Source organism: Rutidosis leptorrhynchoides, chromosome 9 (genome assembly GCF_046630445.1).
Source record: "Rutidosis leptorrhynchoides isolate AG116_Rl617_1_P2 chromosome 9, CSIRO_AGI_Rlap_v1, whole genome shotgun sequence".
NCBI classification, from domain to species: Eukaryota; Viridiplantae; Streptophyta; class Magnoliopsida; order Asterales; family Asteraceae; genus Rutidosis; species Rutidosis leptorrhynchoides.
Genome location: NC_092341.1, coordinates 89,946,127 through 89,969,643, shown reverse-complemented (window position 1 = coordinate 89,969,643; position 23,517 = coordinate 89,946,127). Strand labels below are relative to the sequence as shown.

The following is a 23,517-nucleotide window of genomic DNA, read 5'->3' as shown; positions in this document are numbered from 1 at the left end:
CGATCTTGTTAAATGTTGTTAACCCAATATTTATAATATCAAATGAGATTTTAAATTATTATATTATCATGATATTATCATGTATGAATATCTCTTAATATGATATATATACATTAAATGTCTTTACAACGATAATCGTTACATATATGTCTCGTTTAAAAATCATTAAATTAGTAGTCTTGTTTTTACATATGTAGTTCATTGTTAATATACTTAATGATATGTTTACTTATCATAGTATCATGTTAACTATATATATATCCATATATATGTCATCATATAGTTTTTACAAGTTTTAACGTTCGTGAATCACCGGTCAACTTGGGTGGTCAATTGTCTATATGAAACATATTTCAATTAATCAAGTCTTAACAAGTTTGATTGCTTAACATGTTGGAAACATTTAATCATGTAAATATCAATCTCAATTAATATATATAAACATGGAAAAGTTCGGGTCACTACAGTACCTACCCGTTAAATAAATTTCGTCCCGAAATTTTAAGCTGTTGAATGTGTTGACGAATCTTCTGGAAATAGATGCGGGTATTTCTTCTTCATCTGATCTTCACGCTCCCAGGTGAACTCGGGTCCTCTACGAGCATTCCATCGAACCTTAACAATTGGTATCTTGTTTTGCTTAAGTCTTTTAACCTCACGATCCATTATTTCGACGGGTTCTTCGATGAATTGAAGTTTTTCGTTGATTTAGATTTCATCTAACGGAATAGTGAGATCTTCTTTAGTAAAACATTTCTTCAAATTCGAGACGTGGAAAGTGTTATGTACAGCCACGAGTTGTTGAGGTAACTCAAGTTGGTAAGCTACTGGTCCGACACGATCAATAATCTTGAATGGTCCAATATACCTTGGATTTAATTTCCCTCGTTTACCAAATCGAACAACGCCTTTCCAAGGTGCAACTTTAAGCATGACCATCTCTCCAATTTCAAATTCTATATCTTTTCTTTTAATGTCAGCGTAGCTCTTTTGTCGACTTTGGGCGGTTTTCAACCGTTGTTGAATTTGGATGATCTTCTCGGTAGTTTCTTGTATTATCTCTGGACCCGTAATCTGTCTATCCCCCACTTCACTCCAACAAATCGGAGACCTGCACTTTCTACCATAAAGTGCTTCAAACGGCGCCATCTCAATGCTTGAATGGTAGCTGTTGTTGTAGGAAAATTATGCTAACGGTAGATGTCGATCCCAACTGTTTCCGAAATCAATAACACATGCTCGTAGCATGTCTTCAAGCGTTTGTATCGTCCTTTCGCTCTGCCCATCAGTTTGTGGATGATAGGCATTACTCATGTCTAGACGAGGTCCTAATGCTTGCTGTAATGTCTGCCAGAATCTTGAAATAAATCTGCCATCCCTATCAGAGATAATAGAGATTGGTATTCCATGTCTGGAGACGACTTCCTTCAAATACAGTCGTGCTAACTTCTCCATCTTGTCATCTTCTCTTATTGGCAGGAAGTGTGCTGATTTGGTGAGACGATCAACTATTACCCAAATAGTATCAAAACCACTTGCAGTCCTTGGCAATTTAGTGATGAAATCCATGGTAATGTTTTCCCATTTCCATTCCGGGATTTCGGGTTGTTGAAGTAGACCTGATGGTTTCTGATGCTCAGCTTTGACCTTAGAACACGTCAAACATTCTCCTACATATTTAGCAACATCGGCTTTCATACCCGGCCACCAAAAATATTTCTTGAGATCCTTGTACATCTTCCCCATTCTAGGATGTATTGAGTATCTGGTTTTATGAGCTTCTCTAAGTACCATTTCTCTCATATCTCCAAATTTTGGTACCCAAATCCTTTCAGCCCTATACCGGGTTCTGTCTTCCCGAATATTAAGATGCTTCTCCGATCCTTTGGGTATTTCATCCTTTAAATTTCCCTCTTTTAAAACTCCTTGTTGCGCCTCCTTTATTTGAGTAGTAAGGTTATTATGAATCATTATATTCATAGATTTTACTTGAATGGGTTCTCTGTCCTTCCTGCTCAAGGCATCGGCTACCACATTTGCCTTCCCCGGGTGGTAACGAATCTCAAAGTCGTAATCATTCAATAATTCAATCCACCTACGCTGCCTCATATTCAGTTGTTTCTGATTAAATATGTGTTGAAGACTTTTGTGGTCGGTATATATTATACTTTTAACACCATATAAGTAGTGCCTCCAAGTCTTTAATGCAAAAACAACTGCGCCTAATTCCAAATCATGCGTCGTATAATTTTGTTCGTGAATCTTCAATTGTCTAGACGCATAAGCAATCACCTTCGTTCGTTGCATTAATACACAACTGAGACCTTGCTTTGATGCGTCACAATAAATCACAAAATCATCATTCCCTTCAGGCAATGACAATATAGGTGCCGTAGTTAGCTTTTTCTTCAATAACTGAAACGCTTTCTCTTGTTCATCATTCCATTCAAATTTCTTCCCTTTATGCGTTAATGCAGTCAAGGGTTTTGCTATTCTGGAAAAGTCTTGGATGAACCTTCTGTAGTAACCAGCTAGTCCTAAAAACTGGCGTATGTGTTTCGGAGTTTTTGGAGTTTCCCACTTTTCAACAGTTTCTATCTTTGCCGGATCCACCTTAATACCTTCTTTGTTCACTATGTGACAGAGGAATTGAACTTCTTCCAACAAAAATGCACACTTTGAAAACTTAGCGTACAATTCTTCCTTCCTCAATACTTCTAACACCTTTCTCAAATGTTCACCGTGTTCTTGGTCATTCTTTGAGTAAATAAGTATGTCATCAATGAAAACAATGACAAACTTGTCAAGGTATGGTCCACACACTCGGTTCATAAGGTCCATGAACACAGCTGGTGCATTAGTTAAACCAAACGGCATGACCATAAACTCTTAATGACCGTAACGTGTTCTGAAAGCAGTCTTTGGAATATCATCTTCTTTCACCCGCATTTGATGATACCCGGAATGTAAGTCAATCTTTAAATAAACAGACGAGCCTTGTAGTTGATCAAATAAGTCGTCGATTCTCGGTAGTGGGTAGCGGTTCTTGATGGTAAGTTTGTTCAACTCTCAGTAGTCGATACACAACCTGAATGTACCATCTTTCTTCTTGACAAACAAAACAGGAGCTCCCCACGGTGATGTGCTTGGTCGAATGAAACCACGCTCTAAAAGTTCTTGTAATTGGCTTTGCAGTTCTTTCATCTCGCTGGGTGCGAGTCTGTAAGGAGCACGAGCTATTGGTGCAGCTCCTGGTACAAGATCTATTTGAAATTCAACGGATCGATGTGGGGGTAATCCCGGTAATTCTTTCGGAAATACATCGGGAAATTCTTTTGCAATGGGAACATCATTGATGCTCTTTTCTTCAGTTTGTACTTTCTCGACGTGTGCTAGAACAGCATAGCAACCTTTTCTTATTATTTTTTGTGCCTTCAAATTACTAATAAAATGTAGCTTCGTGTTGCCCTTTTCTCCGTACACCATTAAGGGTTTTCCTTTTTTTCGTATAATGCGAATTGCATTTTTGTAACAAACGATCTCTGCTTTCACTTCTTTCAACCAGTCCATACCGATTATCACATCAAAACTCCCTAACTCTACTGGTATCAAATCAATCTTAAATGTTTCGCTAACCAGTTTAATTTCTCGATTCCGACATATATTATTTGCTGAAATTAATTTACCATTTGCTAATTCGAGTAAAAATTTACTATCCAAAGGCGTCAATGGACAACTTAATTTAGCACAAAAATCTCTACTCATATAGCTTCTATCCGCACCCGAATCAAATAAAACGTAAGCAGATTTATTGTCAATAAGAAACGTACCCGTAACAAGCTCCAGGTCTTCTTGTGCCTCTACCGCATTAATATTGAAAACTCTTCCGCGGCCTTGTCCATTCGTGTTCTCCTGGTTCGGGCAATTTCTAATAATGTGGCCCGGTTTTCCACATTTATAACAAACTACATTGGCATAACTTGCTCCGACACTACTTGCTCCGCCATTACTCGTTCCGACACCATTTGTTCCTTTCGTTCTATTAACCCCTGGTCCGTAGACCTCACACTTCGCCGCGCTATGACCATTTCTTTTACACTTGTTTCAAAATTTGGTGCAGAACCCCGAGTGATACTTTTCACACCTTTGGCATAGCTGCTTCTGATTGTTGTTGTTATTGCGGTTATTATTGTTGTTGGGATGATTGTTGTAGTTGCTGTTGTTGTTGTTGTTGTTGTTGTTGGGCCGTTTGTTGTAGTTGCGATTGATGTTGCGATTGTTGGGATAATTGTTGCGATTATTGTTGTAATTGCTGTTGTTGTTGTATTGGTGATTCTTATCACCGTTTTCCTCCCACTTTCTTTTGACTTGCTTCACATTGGCCTCTTCAGCAGTCTGTTCTTTAATTCTTTCTTCAATCTGATTCACTAGTTTGTGAGCCATTCTACATGCCTGTTGTATGGAGGCGGGCTCGTGTGAACTTATATCTTCTTGGATTCTTTCCGGTAATCCTTTCACAAACGCGTCGATCTTCTCTTCCTCATCTTCGAATGCTCCCGGACACAATAGGCACAATTCTGTGAATCGTCTTTCGTACGTGGTAATATCAAATCCTTGGGTTCGTAACCCTCTAAGTTCTGTCTTGAGCTTATTGACCTCGGTTCTGGGACGGTACTTCTCGTTCATCAAGTGCTTGAATGCTGACCACGGTAGTGCGTACGCATCGTCTTGTCCCACTTGCTCTAGATAGGTATTCCACCATGTTAACGCAGAACCTGTGAAGGTATGCGTAGCATACTTCACTTTGTCCTCTTCAGTACACTTACTTATGGCAAACACCGATTCGACCTTCTCGGTCCACCGTTTCAATCCGATCGGTCCTTCGGTTCCATCAAATTCCAAAGGTTTGCAGGCAGTAAATTCTTTGTAGGTGCATCCTACACGATTTCCTGTACTGCTAGATCCAAGGTTATTGTTGGTATGTAGCGCAGCCTGTACTGCGGCTATGTTTGAAGCTAGAAAAGTACGGAATTCCTCTTCATTCATATTCACGGCGTGTCGAGTAGTCGGTGTCATTTCCTTCAAAATAGTCAAATGGAACAAGTTAATCATACAGAATATTAAGAGTAGTTAATAGTATTTCGTAGCATAATATGAACTCATTTATAAAAGCTTTTTCTTCATATTAGCGTTTTATAAGTTTAAATTCGGGTAGTACCTACCCGTTAAGTTCATACTTAGTAGCTAATATACAATTCAACTACTACAATTCTATATGAAAAACTGATTATAATAATATTTCGCGTTCAAACTTTTACACAATATTTTACAAACTTACAATACCGCTTATTTTACATATAGCATGAAATATAGCACACAATAAATTTGATACAAGATGGTTGTGAAGATAATTCTAGCTAGTACACAAGTCGTTCAGCAAAGGCAATAAAGACACGTAATTCATACGTCCAGAAACAAGTCATGCATTCTGGTTTTACTAGGATTACTTCCCATCCTTGGTCTTGTGGAACATAACCGTTATGGCTGTTGATAAGACAGCGTGTTGTAACGTCGTCAAAGGGGCGAGGGTTACGTAATGTCCAACAGTCCCGTAACAATCTAAAAACCTCATTTCTTACCCCAATTACCGACTCCGTCACTTGTGGGAACGTTTTGTTTAATAGTTGTAGCCCGATGTTCTTGTTCTCACTTTGGTGAGAAGCGAACATTACTAATCCGTAAGCATAACATGCTTCTTTATGTTGCATGTTAGCCGCTTTTTCTAAATCACGAAGTCCAATATTCGGATATATTGAGTCAAAATAATTTCTTAACCCATTGCGTAAAATAGCATTTGGGTTCCCCGCAATATATGCGTCAAAGTAAACACATCGTAACTTATGGATTTCCCAATGTGATATCCCCCATCTTTCGAACGAAAGCCTTTTATAAACCAAGGCATTCTTGGAACGTTCTTCGAATGTCTTACAAACTTATCTCGCCTTAAATAGTTGTGCCGAAGAATTCTGACCGACTCTAGACAAGATTTCATCAATCATGTCTCCGGGTAGGTCTCTTAAAATATTGGGTTGTCTATCCATTTTTTGTTTTTATACTGTAAAATAGACAAGAGTTAGATTCATAAAAAAAATACTTATTAATACAAGCAATTTTTACATATATCATAAAGCATAAGCACACTATATTACATATATTACACCACACGAATACAACTATCTTATTCCGACTCGCTTGTTTCTTCTTCTTCGGTTTTGGTTCGTTTTGCCAAGTTTCTAGGGATATATGATGGTCCCCTAATACGAGCCGTCGTAATCCACATTGGTTTAGAAAAACCTGGTGGTTTAGAGGTTCCCGGGTCATTGTTACAACTTAAGGACTTCGGGGGTTGACGATACATATAAAGTTCATCGGGGTTGGAATTAGATTTCTCTATTTTTATGCCCTTTCCCTTATTATTTTCTTTTGTCTTTTTAAATTCAGTTGGGGTAATTTCTATAACATCATCGGAATTCTCGTCGGAATCCGATTCATCGGAGAATTGGTAATCCTCCCAATATTTTGCTTCCTTGGCGGAAACACCATTGACCATAATTAACCTTGGTCGGTTGGTTGAGGATTTTCTTTTACTTAACCGTTTTATTATTTCCCCCACCGGTTCTATTTCTTCATCCGGTTCCAATTCTTCTTCCGGTTCCGATTCTTCTTCCGGTTCCGACTCTTCTTCCGGTTCCTCTTCGGGAACTTGTGAATCAGTCCACGAATCATTCCAATTTACATTTGACTCTTCATTATTATTAGGTGAGTCAATGGGACTTGTTCTAGAGGTAGACATCTATCACATAATATCAAACGCGTTAAGAGATTAATATATCACATAATATTCACATGTTAAAAATATATAGTTTCCAACAAAATTTGTTAAGCAATCATTTTTCAAGTAAACACGGTCGAAGTCCAGACTCACTAATGCATCCTAACAAACTCGATAAGACACACTAATGCAAAATTCTGGTTCTCTAAGACCAACGCTCGGATACCAACTGAAATGTCCCGTTCTTATTGATTAAAAACGTTCCATATTAATTGATTTCGTTGCGAGGTTTTGACCTCTATATGAGATGTTTTTCAAAGACTGCATTTATTTTTAAAACAAACCATAACCTTTATTTCATAGATAAAGGTTTTAAAAAGCTATACGTAGATTATCAAATAATGATAATCTAAAATATCCTGTTTACACACGACCATTACATAATGGTTTACAATACAAATATGTTACAACAAAATAAGTTTCTTGAATGCAGTTTTTACACAATATCATACAAGCATGGACTCCAAATCTCGTCCTTATTTAAGTATGCGACAGCGGAAGCTCTTAATAATCACCTGAGAATAAACATGCTTAAAACGTCAACAAAAATGTTGGTGAGTTATAGGTTTAACCTATATATATCAAATCATAATAATAGACCACAAGATTTCATATTTCAATACGCATCCCATACATAGAGATAAAAATCATTCATATGGTGAACACCTGGTAACCGACATTAACAAGATGCATATATAAGAATATCCCCATCATTCCGGGACACCCTTCGGATATGATATAAATTTCGAAGTACTAAAGCATCCGGTACTTTGGATGGGGTTTGTTAGGCCCAATAGATCTATCTTTAGGATTCGCGTCAATTAGGGTGTCTGTTCCCTAATTCTTAGATTACCAGACTTAATAAAAAAGGGCATATTCGATTTCGATAATTCAACCATAGAATGTAGTTTCACGTACTTGTGTCTATTTTGTAAATCATTTATAAAACCTGCATGTATTCTCATCCCAAAAATATTAGATTTTAAAAGTGGGACTATAACTCACTTTCACAGATTTTTACTTCGTCGGGAAGTAAGACTTGGCCACTGGTTGATTCACGAACCTATAACAATATATACATATATATCAAAGTATGTTCAAAATATATTTACAACACTTTTAATATATTTTGATGTTTTAAGTTTATTAAGTCAGCTGTCCTCGTTAGTAACCTACAACTAGTTGTCCACAGTTAGATGTACAGAAATAAATCGATAAATATTATCTTGAATCAATCCACGACCCAGTGTATACGTATCTCAGTATTGATCACAACTCAAACTATATATATTTTGGAATCAACCTCAACCCTGTATAGCTAACTCCAACATTCACATATAGAGTGTCTATGGTTGTTCCGAAATATATATAGATGTGTCGACATGATAGGTCGAAACATTGTATACGTGTCTATGGTATCTCAAGATTACATAATATACAATACAAGTTGATTAAGTTATGGTTGGAATAGATTTGTTACCAATTTTCACGTAGCTAAAATGAGAAAAATTATCCAATCTTGTTTTACCCATAACTTCTTCATTTTAAATCCGTTTTGAGTGAATCAAATTGCTATGGTTTCATATTGAACTCTATTTTATGAATCTAAACAGAAAAAGTATAGGTTTATAGACGGAAAAATAAGTTACAAGTCGTTTTTGTAAAGGTAGTCATTTCAGTCGAAAGAACGACGTCTAGATGACCATTTTAGAAAACATACTTCCACTTTGAGTTTAACCATAATTTTTGGATATAGTTTCATGTTCATAATAAAAATAATTTTCTCAGAATAACAACTTTTAAATCAAAGTTTATCATAGTTTTTAATTAACTAGCCCAAAACAGCCCGCGGTGTTACTACGACGGCGTAAATCCGGTTTTACGGTGTTTTTCGTGTTTCCAGGTTTTAAATCATTAAGTTAGCATATCATATAGATATAGAACATGTGTTTAGTTGATTTTAAAAGTCAAGTTATAAGGATTAACTTTTGTTTGCGAACAAGTTTAGAATTAACTAAACTATGTTCTAGTGATTACAAGTTTAAACCTTCGAATAAGATAGCTTTATATGTATGAATCGAATGATGTTATGAACATTATTACTACCTTAAGTTCCTTGGATAAACCTACTGGAAAAGAGAAAAATGGATCTAGCTTCAACGGATCCTTGGATGGCTCGAAGTTCTTGAAGCAGAATCATGACACGAAAACAAGTTCAAGTAAGATCATCACTTGAAATAAGATTGTTATAGTTATAGAAATTGAACCAAAGTTTGAATATGATTATTACCTTGTATTAGAATGATAACCTACTGTAAGAAACAAAGATTTCTTGAGGTTGGATGATCACCTTACAAGATTGGAAGTGAGCTAGCAAACTTGAAAGTATTCTTGATTTTATGTAACTAGAACTTGTAGAATATATGAAGAACACTTAGAACTTGAAGATAGAACTTGAGATAGATCAATTAGATGAAGAAAATTGAAGAATGAAAGTGTTTGTAGGTGTTTTTGGTCGTTGGTGTATGGATTAGATATAAAGGATATGTAATTTTGTTTTCATGTAAATAAGTCATGAATGATTACTCATATTTTTTGTAATTTTATGAGATATTTCATGCTAGTTGCCAAATGATGGTTCTCACATGTGTTAGGTGACTCACATGGGCTGCTAAGAGCTGATCATTGGAGTGTATATACCAATAGTACATACATCTAAAAGCTGTGTATTGTACGAGTACGAATACGGGTGCATACGAGTAGAATTGTTGATGAAACTGAACGAGGATGTAATTGTAAGCATTTTTATTAAGTAGAAGTATTTTGATAAGTGTATTGAAGTCTTTCAAAAGTGTATAAATACATATTAAAACACTACATGTATATACATTTTAACTGAGTCGTTAAGTCATCGTTAGTCGTTACATGTAAGTGTTGTTTTGAAACCTTTAGGTTAACGATCTTGTTAAATGTTGTTAACCCAATATTTATAATATCAAATGAGATTTTAAATTATTATATTATCATGATATTATCACGTATGAATATCTCTTAATATGATATATATATATATTAAATGTCTTTACAACGATAATCGTTACATATATGTCTCGTTTAAAAATCATTAAATTAGTAGTCTTGTTTTTACATATGTAGTTCATTGTTAATATACTTAATGATATGTTTACTTATCATAGTATCATGTTAACTATATATATATATCCATATATATGTCATCATATAGTTTTTACAAGTTTTAACGTTCGTGAATCACCGGTCAACTTGGGTGGTCAATTGTCTATATGAAACATATTTCAATTAATCAAGTCTTAACAAGTTTGATTGCTTAACATGTTGGAAACATTTAATCATGTAAATATCAATCTCAATTAATATATATAAACATGGAAAAGTTCGGGTCACTACATACATCATCATTACCCCAGCGTTATAAGACTACCGTTCCATTTGGAGGGACAACAACAAATCATTTTTGATGAAGAGAAATTAATTGATGAGGTATTAGAAAAGCCATCAGTCAATACGTAAATGTTCATCGAATGGATGAATTGTAACGCTTTGAACCAAGAAGCACACGAATTGACTTATGTTGAATTCCCGAAAAAGTTCATTTGGAACAAAGATAATCGAAGTTGGATTAGGTGTAAAAGAAACACCGGTGCAATTGGTCGAACTCATCATGTGGCACCAGCATCTGGTGATCTTTTTTTTCTTAGAATACTTCTCAACAAGGTTAAAGGTCCAACTTCCTATGAAGATATCCGCACGGTAAATGTTCAGGTATTTAATAGCTACAGAGACGCCTGCTACGATTTAGGTTTATTGGATGATGATAAGGAGCATATAGAAGGAATACAAGAGGCGTTTTTTGGAGAGGGTGGTCATTTCGTCAGAAAATTATTTGCACAATTACTATTATCTAACACTATGAGTCGACCTGAAGTTGTATTTGAGAAAACATTTCGATATTTGTCGGTGGATATCGTTCATCCGCACAGAACAGGTAAGGATATTTAAATTATATTATACTTCAATTGTCATATTGGAGTATATTACTAAATTAAATTTAATTCATTGCAGGGACACAAATTGAGATTGAACCATTAAAAGATTTGACTTTACAAGAGATTGACAAACTACTTAAACACAATAGTAGTTCATTGAGAAGTTTTAGTTCAATGCCATGCCCATCGAATCATACAAGGAATATTTCAGAAAACCATCTTATTATAGATGAGCTCTCCTACGACAAAATTACACTTACAAATCAACATTCAGATTTCATTACAAAGTTAACATCCGAACAAAAGGAGGCATACGATCAGATAATAAAAGCGGTTGATCACGGCAAAGGAGGTGTGTTCTTTTTGTACGGTTATGGTGGTACTGGAAAAACCTTCCTTTGGAAAACACTCTCAGCTGCATTGGGCAGTAAAGGAGAAATTTTTTAAATGTTGCGTCAAGTGGGATAGCAGCTTTGCTATTATCTGGAGGTCGGAAGGCTCATTCACGTTTTCACATACCGCTTCATCCTATGGATGAGTCATTTTGTACTATTTCTCCAAGCAGCAAATTGGGTGAGATCATTCTGAGGAAAAAACTGCTTATTTGGGATGAGGCCCCGATGGTTAACAAGATGTGCATTGAAGCACTGGATCGTTCTATGCGTGATATATGTCGTCAATCCAATCCAGATAGTATGGATACTCTCTTTAGGGGTAAAACAGTTGTGTTTGGTGGTGACTTTAGACAAATATTACCTGTTATTCAAAAAGGTAAAAGAGAAGATATAGTAGATGCATCTCTAAATTCTTCCTATTTGTGGGATTATGTTACTGTTCTAAAACTTACTGTTAACATGAGATTATGTGGTATTGAAACTGATGCCAATACTAGAAGTTTTGCTCAATGGATACTTGACATAGGCAACGGTGATGTCGGTGATTCTGAAGACGAAGTTTTTGATATTGAAATTCCACAAGATCTTTTAATAACAGATCTTGATGATCCAATTGGTTCGATCATCTCAACTATTTATCCAGATTATCTTTTTAATCTTGGCAATCCAGAATATTATCAGCAACGTGCAATTCTTGCTCCAACTCATGAAGTAGTTAACATCATTAATGATAGAATGATGATGTGTTTGGAAGGAGAAGAAAGGTCATATTTGAGCTCAGACAGTATATGTGCGTATCAGAGAGACGTTGACTTTAATAATGAACTATACACTACCGATTTCCTAAATAGCATTGAAGTTGGTGGTTTACCAAAGCGAAATATGAGGCTCAAAATTGGTGTACCATTTATGTTACTTCGAAATATAGATCAGGAAAGAGGTTTGTGTAAAGGTACACATTTACAAATTGTGCACTTAGGAGAAAAAATCATCAAAGCAAAAATTTTAACCGGCTCAAACGTGGGGAAGATTACAGCGTTATCACGTATGCTTATCGTACCGACGGACAAGGGAATACCTTTTAGATTCCAAAGAAGACAATATCCATTGTCGGTGTGCTTTGCAATGACAATAAATAAAAGTCAAGGACAATCACTATCGCGTGTCGGTTTATTTCTTCCAAAACCGGTGTTTAGTCATGGACAACTATACGTTGCACTATCTCGGGTTACTAATCGGCAAGGAATCAAGATATTAATCTTAGACAAGGATAACAAACTATCCAACACAATAAAAAATGTGGTATACAAAGAAGTCTTGCAACACTTATAAACTTAATTGAAGAAATGTTTTAAAAAATTTCCATTTGTATGATATCTTTGAACTATTATGTATGTATAATGTTTTTTTAGAAATATTTGAATTATGTTACTTTATTATGATTTTCACCAAGTATAATCCACGTACGGTTTTGAAGCCGAGCCTTTCCAGCAATGGGGCCTAGGGTGTGTGTGTATATATATATATATATATATATATATATATATATATATATATATATATATATATATATAGTTTATTGAGTTTGTGCATTGCACAACATTTATATAAATTAGCAGTCGATAATGTTAATATTGATATTTATCAAATGTATAGTACAATTACAATAAAAAAAAGTCATTTATTACTGATACCATTTGTATTGAAAATATTAGTATTAAATATTAACGCATAGCTTATGGCCCATCCGTTGGTATCATTTTAACTTCAATTGACAAATAATTTGTAAAACACCTAAAATGAGCCCCTAAAAATTGTTTTAACATTGATCGTTAAGAATAATAATAATGTACGTCTCTAATTGTATATGTTTTTGGTACAAACTAATTTCATTGTATCACAATTTCAAACAAAGCAAAGCAGACATACATCTAAATATATATAAGGACTATCAAATAACCATTTTAACTTCAATTGACAACATGAACCCATGCATTTATATAATATTCTACAAATATTATATTAACGTAATTTGTTAAATTTATGCACAAACTGTAACTTAATTTTATATTATATATAATATCATTCATAAATAATATTATAATGTTAATAAAGAAATATCTATTTTATAATTTTTATTACGATAAAAAACATTGTAAATGATTTTCATTATATGACCATTTATATAAAAAAATATTATAAATATTATATTAAATCAATGTGTTGTTCAAAATATATTATTTATTATTATTAAAAATAATTTTATAATAATAATATAATATATAATATTAATATAATATAATATGATAATATAATATAATATTCTAGGTAATGAAATATGTATATAAAATTAAATTAGAAAATCTAATAATTAGATTAATATATGAAAATAATTGATATAGTGACAAGTGACATGACTAAAAGAGAAGTTGACACGTGACATAAATTAACCAGAAATTAACACGTAAGATTATCATCACGCACTATATATATATATTTATATATATATATATATATATATATATATATATATATATATATATATATATATATATATATATATATATATATATATATATATATATATATATATATTAAATTTTAATTGACATTTTATATCCTCACTAGAATTATATGTTCAATTCGTTAACAAAATATATTGGAATGATTAGAGCATTTTGTCAATCCAATGTCAATCACTAGCCATATGAATATCAATGGATCGGATATGGATTAGGTAAACCTATATCCATATCTATTTATTTTTTAAAATTCATATCCATATCCATTTGAAAATAATTCATCCATCCATATCAATATCCGTTAAACGAAGTGGGTAAATGGATATCCGTTGGATGTTAAGTTTTTATAAAAATATTCCTATTATGAAATGAAATAATCAAAGTATTTTTAACACAGATATGTAATGTATGCAAGATATACAAATTTAATAATATTCACATAGTTGCATCTTCAAAATTTATATTTTCGATAATATTTTACTAGTTTATAGTGTACATATATAATAATATGTAATGTAAACGCATATATTTAAGTAAATATGAATATATTTATATGTATATATGTATATATTTATATGTATATATGTATTGTGGATGGTAAATGGATGTATCCATGGATGAGAATTTATCATTCATACTCAATTCACTACTTTTTTCACATTATCCATATTCATATTCATATCCGCTTATCATTCATTTAGATCATTCATATCCATTTAAATGGATCCGATCGGATGAATATCCGATGAATCGAAAATTCATTGACATCCTTACCTAGCCATCACATGCCAATCTCATGCAAACCATTGTTAGTGAATTGTCAACGCTTAGCCAATCTCCATTTCTCATCACATATGTAATTGTAATAAACACTTGTACATTTTATTTTAAGATTTGTACTATAATTGAATTAATTAATTTATGCTTGTTGAGGAAGATTGTTATATATGGTTGTGATTGATATGTGATGAGTTAGCGATGAAAAAGAAATAGTGATATGACGCTGATGTGACAGTGTGTTAGTATGAAGAATGGTGTCATGGATGAGAATGATCTTATAAAAGTAGTAGAAAACGTTAACAAAACAACCCAATTAGACTATGTGCATATTTGTATACATGCTTATATTCAGTGAGTAAAATGAAGGGAAAAAAACTTAGATTCATTTACTTAAATATTTTTAAGAAAAAGTAAAAGGTTAAAGGGGTATGTATTCAAATCTTTTCAGGATTGAATTCAATCAAAAGTCATTGTATGAAGTGTAATTTAAAATTAACAACGGTTTATTGACTAATAACGTTCAAAGAACAAACAAAAGAATATATCCGGTTGTCTTTGGACCAATTATTTGAACTTTCTTATTATAGATATGTAATTATTATAGTTTCACTATCAATTTAATCATTATTAAAATATATTTTTATCTTCCTTTCAAATATTTGTCTTTTAATTTTTCTGTACAGTCTCTATTGAAAACATTACCTAGTTTTTTATTTAACATGTTGTCTCGTTGTATTTAATTGTTGAATTCAATCATAGCTTAAAATAAATGATTATTGATTGTGGAAGTGGGAATTGATAAGCATGTAGACATGTAGTTGTTGTGGGCACCATAATATCACCAAAAATAAATTAATTTTTAATTATATTAATTATGACTAAAATTTATAATTACATATTATATTATTTTCCGTTTTCATTATTCTTAAGTACAAGTATTTTTTTTTTTTCCAAACTAGTTGTGGAGCCATCGCTTCGCGCCGGGGGCTCCGTTTTGAATGCGAGTTTAAAAAAAGTTTTTCCTTTTGTGGATCTATTTTGTAAAAAAAAAAAAAACTTCGACATCTAACATTGAAGGGTTGTTCCTTTTGTGAAAGTTATTTTTTTAAGCGTTAAAGTTAGTTGATCTATTTTGTAAAAAAAATATTTTTCGAAATCTTTTGGTAGCATTGAAGGGTTATTCCTTTTAAGAAAGTTGCTTCTTTTATCGTTGGAGACAAAAAAAAAAGAAAAAATTTCATGGGGGGTCCCTGTGGTTTGTTTGAAACATCATTCAGAGTCCAAATCTCATTTTTGAACTTGGGGGGTCACTAAACTTTGTGCTTGTTTCACTAGGGGTCCAATGCCTAAACGTCTGTGAGTTTTTAACGTTTTAAACCCTCACATGACTTGCACATGAGGGTATTTTCGTCTCTCTCATCTAAACCCCACACATTAATATCCCTCAACTACCAAAATATCAGAAATTTTCAAAATCTTAGTTTGTTGGCGATTGATTTTTTGAAACCCTAATTGCATGCTCGAAATAATTCACAAATGGTTAATCCTTTGTATCACAGGCAGACGGAGGAGGTAGATTATGATTTAGAACAGATATACGGTATTAATTTGTACATAACTTGTTATACAGTATCGATTGTACCTGTGTGAGTGTGATTTTTGACCTAATTTTTTTGTTTTTTTGCAGCTAATAATGATACTTTGTTCACTATAAAGTTGCATCATGGTGGGGTGTTTACTGCATTTCCAAGACGAGAGTATGTAAATGGTAAGGTAACTTACTTTGATCTCATTGATGCTGATATGTTTTCGGTTAATGAAATCAATGATATGGTGGAGGATTTAGGCTATGATGGTCATAGGGTCATGTTTTATCACTTTCTTAGACCAAGCACCAATTTGGATTATGGATTAGAAGCTCTGGGTAGTGATATTGATGTACTTAATATGATTCAGTATGTTAAAGATGAGAAGGAAATATGTGTATACATTGAACATGAGTCAACCAACTTAACAACTTATAAGAGTCCTACACAGAAAAAGATTGTATTAGAGGAGATTGAAGAGGAGGTAGTTGTTCCTGTAGTTAGTAGTAGAAAGAATCCAAAGATTCATAAAAGATTAATGTTGGAGTGGCTTGAAGGTGAAACTAGTCAAACTATGGAACCTAATGTACCAAGTGAGCCTGATGTTTACATACCAAGTGTGACCCAAGAGTCAGTGTATGAAAACATTCAACCAAATGAAGCAGTGATTAATGATGTAATTGACAAGGAATTTGACCCATTTGCTGATTTAGATACAATGGAGACTGGTCAAAATGTTGAAACAACTAATGTGGATGGTGAAGATACACTAGTTGATGAAGAAAATGTAGTAGAGGAAGATCAGGTAGATATGGGTGAGTTCAATTACAAAGATAATAATGAAAGTGGGACAGGTAATGCAGATTGGATGAGTTCTGTACAAAATGTGAATTCTGTACAAGTTGATGAGTTGGATAATGATGAATTTGAAAGTGATTTTGAAAATGAGGATTGCATTGAAGGGCAGAGGAGGAGAAGAATTAGGGAGTTACAGAAAGAAGAATATGAAAGAAGAGGCGTGGATAGGAGCTTCTTTGTTCTAGGTCAAGAATTTGATAGTGCAGAGGAGTTGAAAAATGCCATTAAAGTCCATGCAATTGAAACTAGAAGGAATATTGTGTTTCTAAAAAATGACAAAAAAAGGGTAAGGGCAGCATGTGAAGGTCTAGTTGTAGATATAGTTGGAAATAGTGTGGGTCAAAGTTCAAAAAGTGACCATGTGGAAACCAGTGAGGTACAAGTGGGTGGTGGTCAAATATTAAACACAAAAAAGACAAAAAATGGTAAAGGTGGTAAAGGTGGTAAAGGTAAGGGATCATGTGGTGAAAAGGGGGTATTGATTGAAAAGAGACAAAAGAGAAAATACAATATTGAATGTAAATGGCTTTTACATGCTTCACCAGACCCCAAGACAAAGTTATGGACCATCAAGAGATTAGATGATAAACATAAATGCCAATTTACAAGGATTATCCATCACTGTACCTCAGATTATCTTGCTACTAAATTAATCCATCAACTACCTTCTAACCCTACAGAAAAATTATTTCAGAGGATTTATGTTTGTTTGGGTCCATTGAAACAAGGATTCAGGACTTTGGGTAGAGATTTACTAGGAGTTGATGGGGCTTTCATGAAACCACCAGCTACTGGACAGTTATTGACTGCAGTTGGGTTAGACTCTAATAATGGAATATATCCAGTGGCATATGCAGTTGTAGAGCAGGAAAATTACAACTCATGGTCTTGGTTCTTGAATTGTTTGGGTAAAGATTTGGATCTGAATAAAAACTCCAATTTTACATTCATTAGTGATCGACAAAAGGTATGATTCATTAGTATTCTGATTTTTGAACATTTATTAGTCTTAACTTTACATTAACATGCCATTAATCTGATTTGTTTCAGGGTTTAACACATGCTGTTAAGAGAATTTTTCCTAGTGCTGAACATAGGTATTGTTTGAGGCACATTCATGAAAACATGAAAACAAGAGGCTTCACTGGAAATGCATTTAAAAATCACTTGTGGAAGTGTGCAACTGCAACTACTGTGCCTCACTTTCAAAAGGCAATGCTTGATTTGAAGGGATTTAGTGAGCCTTGCCACTCCTATTTATCCAAGATCCCACCATCTCAATGGTCAAGAAGTCACTTTAGTGGTATGTATTGACTTATTTACTATATATGTATTAGTTACTTCATAAATTAATAAGCCTATTCATTAACTTCATAAATTACAGGAAGGGCTAAGTCTGATGTGTTGTTAAACAATATATGTGAGGTTTTTAATCGTTGGTTGGTGGATGCTAGAGATAAACCCATAATTAGTTGCTTAGAGTACATTAGGGAATATTTGATGAGAAAAATTGTTACTTCTATGGAAAAAAGCAGCAAGTGTGATGGACCTTTTACACCAGGAGCCAAAAAAATGTTTGATGCAATCTGTAAAGAAGCCCATAAGATGCAGGTTATATGGAGTGGCAATGAACTATATCAAGTTAATGGTGTTAGTGGTGAACAGTATGTGGTAGACTTGGATAATAGGACTTGTGCTTGCAGGAGGTGGGAAATTACAGGCATGCCCTGCAAACATGCAGTAGCTAGTATTTGGAACTTGGGAGATAATTCTGGTGATGTAGGTGTACCAGAACATTGGGTGAACCCTGTTTACTTCTTAGATACTTGGAGAAGGACATATGCTTTTACCATTAAACCAATTAATGGCAGAAGTATGTGGCAAAAACCAAGTGCAACCAAACTACTACCATCAAAAACTGTTGCTTCAGCTGGTAGACCAAAAAAGTCAAGGAGAAAAGGAATGGATGAAAAGGTAAGTATGAACAAGGGTGGGAAATTATCTAGAGAGGGAAAGAGGATAACCTGTGGTACTTGTGGTGAACTAGGTCATAACAAGAGAGGCTGCACATCTGGAAGTCAAAATGTAGGGATAAAGAGGAAGGCTGGTGGTAGTACAAGTGGGACAAAGAAGAAGAAGTGATCATGTAATGGTTTTATTTTGGTGTTTGTTACTTTTGTAATGGTTTTATTTTGGTACTTATGTAATGGTTGAAGTTTGGTACTTATGTAATGGTTTTTTTTAGGTACTTGTTATTATGAATCATTTTGATTCTGAACTTGGTTATGTAATAGTTTTATTTAGGTACTTGTTATTATGAATCTTTTGATTCTGAACTTGGTTAAATGTAATGCCATTTTGGTACTCAAAAGTGTAATGCCATTTTTATTATGTATTGGTACTCACTATTGTAATGTCATTTTGATTATGTATTGGTACAAAATATTGTAATGTTCTTGTATATTTCTGTATTTATCCAGCATATGAACCAAAACTCATTTTTTGCATTTATCCAGGATATAAACAACCACCTTTCCATTCATTTTCATTCAAAAGACAACCAACATACATTCATATTCAGTTACAAAATAACCAAAACACAACATTACAACACCTCTTACTTAAAAAACATAACATAAACAACAAAAATTATCCAGCTGCAAATGACAATTATCTTCATCCTTCTTAGATCCCGTCGAAGTTGGTTGCAATCTTGACAAATTGGTGGATCAATCCATTCAAAGAAGCTGCACTCAGAATACTAAACAAAACCCTATTTTAATTCGAAGATATGGAGAAATATACATAATTTACGAATTAGGGTTTATATAACCCTAAATTAATCGAGTACCTTTTTTGAACAGGTGTAAAAACGCCTCTTAGGGTTTTTACTTGTTTTGGACAACTGAATCAATGCACGCCTTCCACAATAGCAATTTACCATACCTAATCTTGTTTTTACAGGTTCAAACGAAAAAAAAATGGAGGAGAATGGGGAAGAATACGTGCAGGGATTGAATTTAAGGTGTGGGGTTTAGATGAGAGAGACGAAGATACCCTCATGTGCAAGTCATGTGAGGGTTTAAAACGTTAAAAACTCACAGACGTTTAGGCATTGGACCCCCCAGTGAAACAAGCACAAAGTTTAGTGACCCCCCAAGTTCAAAAATGAGATTTGAACTCTGAATGATGTTTCAAACAAACCACAGGGACCCCCCATGAAATTTTGTCAAAAAATAAAATAAAATGTAGTACAGTAGTGGCTTATGTAGGTCCTACTGTTTGAGCGCAGTATAGAAGCCGGTAAAGCGTGGTGGGTGTTTTTGGTGTTAGTGATGGAATAAATAATAATTTATAATATAAGTGTAAAGTAGAGGGTTCGATTTGTATTTTATTGAAAGTTAGGGAGTTGGTTTGTAAAAAAATAAAAATTTAAATAGTACTATTCATAATAAATAAGACAAATTTTGTCAATTATATTATTGGTAAGGTAATATAAAGCCGTCCAAAAACAGCAAAAATATATCAAAGTCAAAGCCGTGCATCACCAACTTTTCTCATTTTACCTAGAAAAATTCGCTTGCTTATTATTTTTTTAAAAAAAAGAGAAAATTTATATTGCATGACACATTTATTACGTAAGACACAACACACCCTTAATTTCACATAAAAGTGTTGTGTTTTTAAATACGTGTTCATTTAATATTTTTAAATGGAAGAGTTCAATTTTCTCCTATATGTTTTGTATTTCTGTTCTATGGCAGATCTTAAACGTTGTTCTTGAAGAGGCACAACATATATGATTAATATATTTAGGAGTAACTTACAAGTAGTATGATAAAAGCTAGAACGAGTCAAAATATAGATCTACAACATACGGGTCTCAAATTTTTTTTAAAGGCAAGTATATCATATAAATTAGACGAAACAAACTAGCAAGAAGCTAGCCAATACACGAGAGAACACACAAATACACATACAAACGAAATCTCGAACAAACCTAACACGAAAACAATCTAAGAAATCCTCATACTCCTAGCGCAATTGCCAAAGATCCAAACAAATAACCATACACGAAAATCTCAAACAACACGACCCTGAAACGTTAAAACACCACGATTAATTAATGAAATCTACGTTTCTGAGCTCAAGGGTGAGTAGGATGAAATCTACCTACGTTTTTTTTAGAAATATAATGGTGTATCCTAGAGGATACACGCATAAAAACACCATTTTTATACAGAAAAATTGATCAAACAGCACAAAAGATAGTGAAATATAGCGATTTTTAGTATTTTCCGCCCAGCGTACAGCAGGCCGCCCAGCGTCTGTGACAACCCGGAAATTTTCGACCAAATTTAAACTTTATCTTTATATTATTCCGACACGATAAGCAAATTTTGTTAAGTTAAATCTCAAGAAGTTTAAACTGTGTTCATACATTCATTTAACCTCGACCAAATTTCTGACGATTCACGAACCATTATATAAATGAATATGATTATATATATATATATAGATTGATATATATTATAACTTGAGAATGTTAATAAAGTATTAAACGTATAATATTTTACATGAACATATTTGTTCAATATATTTATCGACGGAATTACAATATAATACCAAATGATTGAGTTATCAAGATTCATTATGATTACGAGTCTCTGTTGTGAGATCCATTATGATTTAAGAAATCTTTTCTTTTTTAACGGTATTCGAAAAATGGTAAAGTGATTTACAAGTAAGAACAAAAGTGTCAATTAACGATAACTAGACAAATGTTAATGGAGATTCTTGTTTGATTTTCAATACATGCTTTACAATGATTACTCATGACTTTTGATAAGGTAACTATTTAACTTTCATATTAATGAATGTAAAAGTGAAATTATATAATTTAGAAGATGAATATCGACAAGCTAAGTAAATCGGCGTTTTTTATTAAAATAATTTCATACACTTAACTATCCATTGAACTTTACCCGGCGATTCACGAACAATTGTTGTAAATAAATATGTGTATATATATATATATATATATATATATATATAATATATATATATATATATATATATATATATATATATATATGAAAGTATATATAATAATAATTTGAAATTATAAAATATAATTTAAACATTAGAATTAAATAAGTAATAAGATACAAAATAATTAGGTGTAATATAAAACGAATCTATATATAAATATGAAGTTTGATATATATAAATGGTTATAGTATTATTATTACTAATATTATTATTATCAGTAATAAAATTAGTATTATTATAATTAATATTATTATTAATAATATGATTGTTATAAATATTATAGTTATTATTAACATTAATAATAATATTATTATTACTATTATAAATTATTATTATTATTAATATTATTATTAATATTATTATTAATATTAGAAATATTATTATTACTGTTATATTTATTAAGTAATAAGATTAATTGTAATGTATAAATACTGATATATATATATATATATATATATATATATATATATATATATATATATATATATATATATATACATAATTACGGATGAATATACAGATACAGATATATACAAACACAGATATATATAAACAGATTATACACATTATTGATATCACTATCTGCTATTTCAATTTTTCTTCTAATTTCTATTTGTCTGTGAATTCTTGTCTACCTTGTAATACTATAAGACAACGATTAATCCTTCAATCATTCCACAAATATCATCAATTATCAATTTTAATTACAGTGATTCAGTGAATTTAAAAAAAAAAATATTCTGTACGAGTGATTTCAGTTATCAACAGGCAGAATTCAAATCAATTTTCAAAAACTGGAATTACAGTCTTGTTAGGAATCTTCTATATGATCTATCTGTAAGTTTTTCAATCTTTAATTCCTTCGTTTGATTTTGAATTTGGAAGTCAAAGTTAAATTGTAAAAATTCAACGAAATTGTTCATCAAGAAATTCAAAATAGAATTGATGTTTCAGATTAAACTGATGCTTCCTAAAGTTTCTAGGAAGGATTTGTGTAACATCCCGCCTTTTTTCGTTTACTTTTCGTTTAAATATTTTAAAGTCCGTTATATAATTATAACATCTCCCGTTGATACGCGTTTTAAATTAACTCGTTTAGGTAATTCACGCACCCGAATGAAACTTGAGGGACCAAACTAGCCAAGGGACTAAACCTTGACTAGATCAAAGGGTCAACCCTTCACTCTCATCCATTCATTTCTCATCTTTCTCTTTTTACTACTTCAACTTTCTCTCAAACATTCAATCCAAAGAATCATCATCCAAACCCGATTTAGTAAGTGTTTTACAAAACAAATTACATATTTGGAATCCTTGCATCTTCCTCTTCGATTCCATACCGATTTCATTACATTTGGGTAACTTTTTAAAATCACTAGATTTTGTGTTCTTGATGTTTTTAACTTA

General features: G+C 32.6%; 2 protein-coding genes across 2 annotated transcripts; both read left to right on the top strand.

The window, feature by feature from the left end:
* Nucleotides 1-10,441: 10,441 nt before the first annotated feature.
* On the top strand, nt 10,442-11,364 carry LOC139868240 (uncharacterized). The gene is made up of 2 exons (XM_071856568.1): nt 10,442-10,916; nt 10,994-11,364. Exons 1-2 carry the CDS (start codon nt 10,442-10,444, stop codon nt 11,362-11,364), a joined length of 846 nt encoding a protein of 281 aa, XP_071712669.1.
* An 83-nt stretch (nt 11,365-11,447) lies between these two features.
* Nucleotides 11,448-12,816, top strand: LOC139868239 (uncharacterized). The gene is made up of 2 exons (XM_071856567.1): nt 11,448-12,252; nt 12,725-12,816. Exons 1-2 carry the CDS (start codon nt 11,448-11,450, stop codon nt 12,814-12,816), a joined length of 897 nt encoding a protein of 298 aa, XP_071712668.1.
* Nucleotides 12,817-23,517: the final 10,701 nt, after the last annotated feature.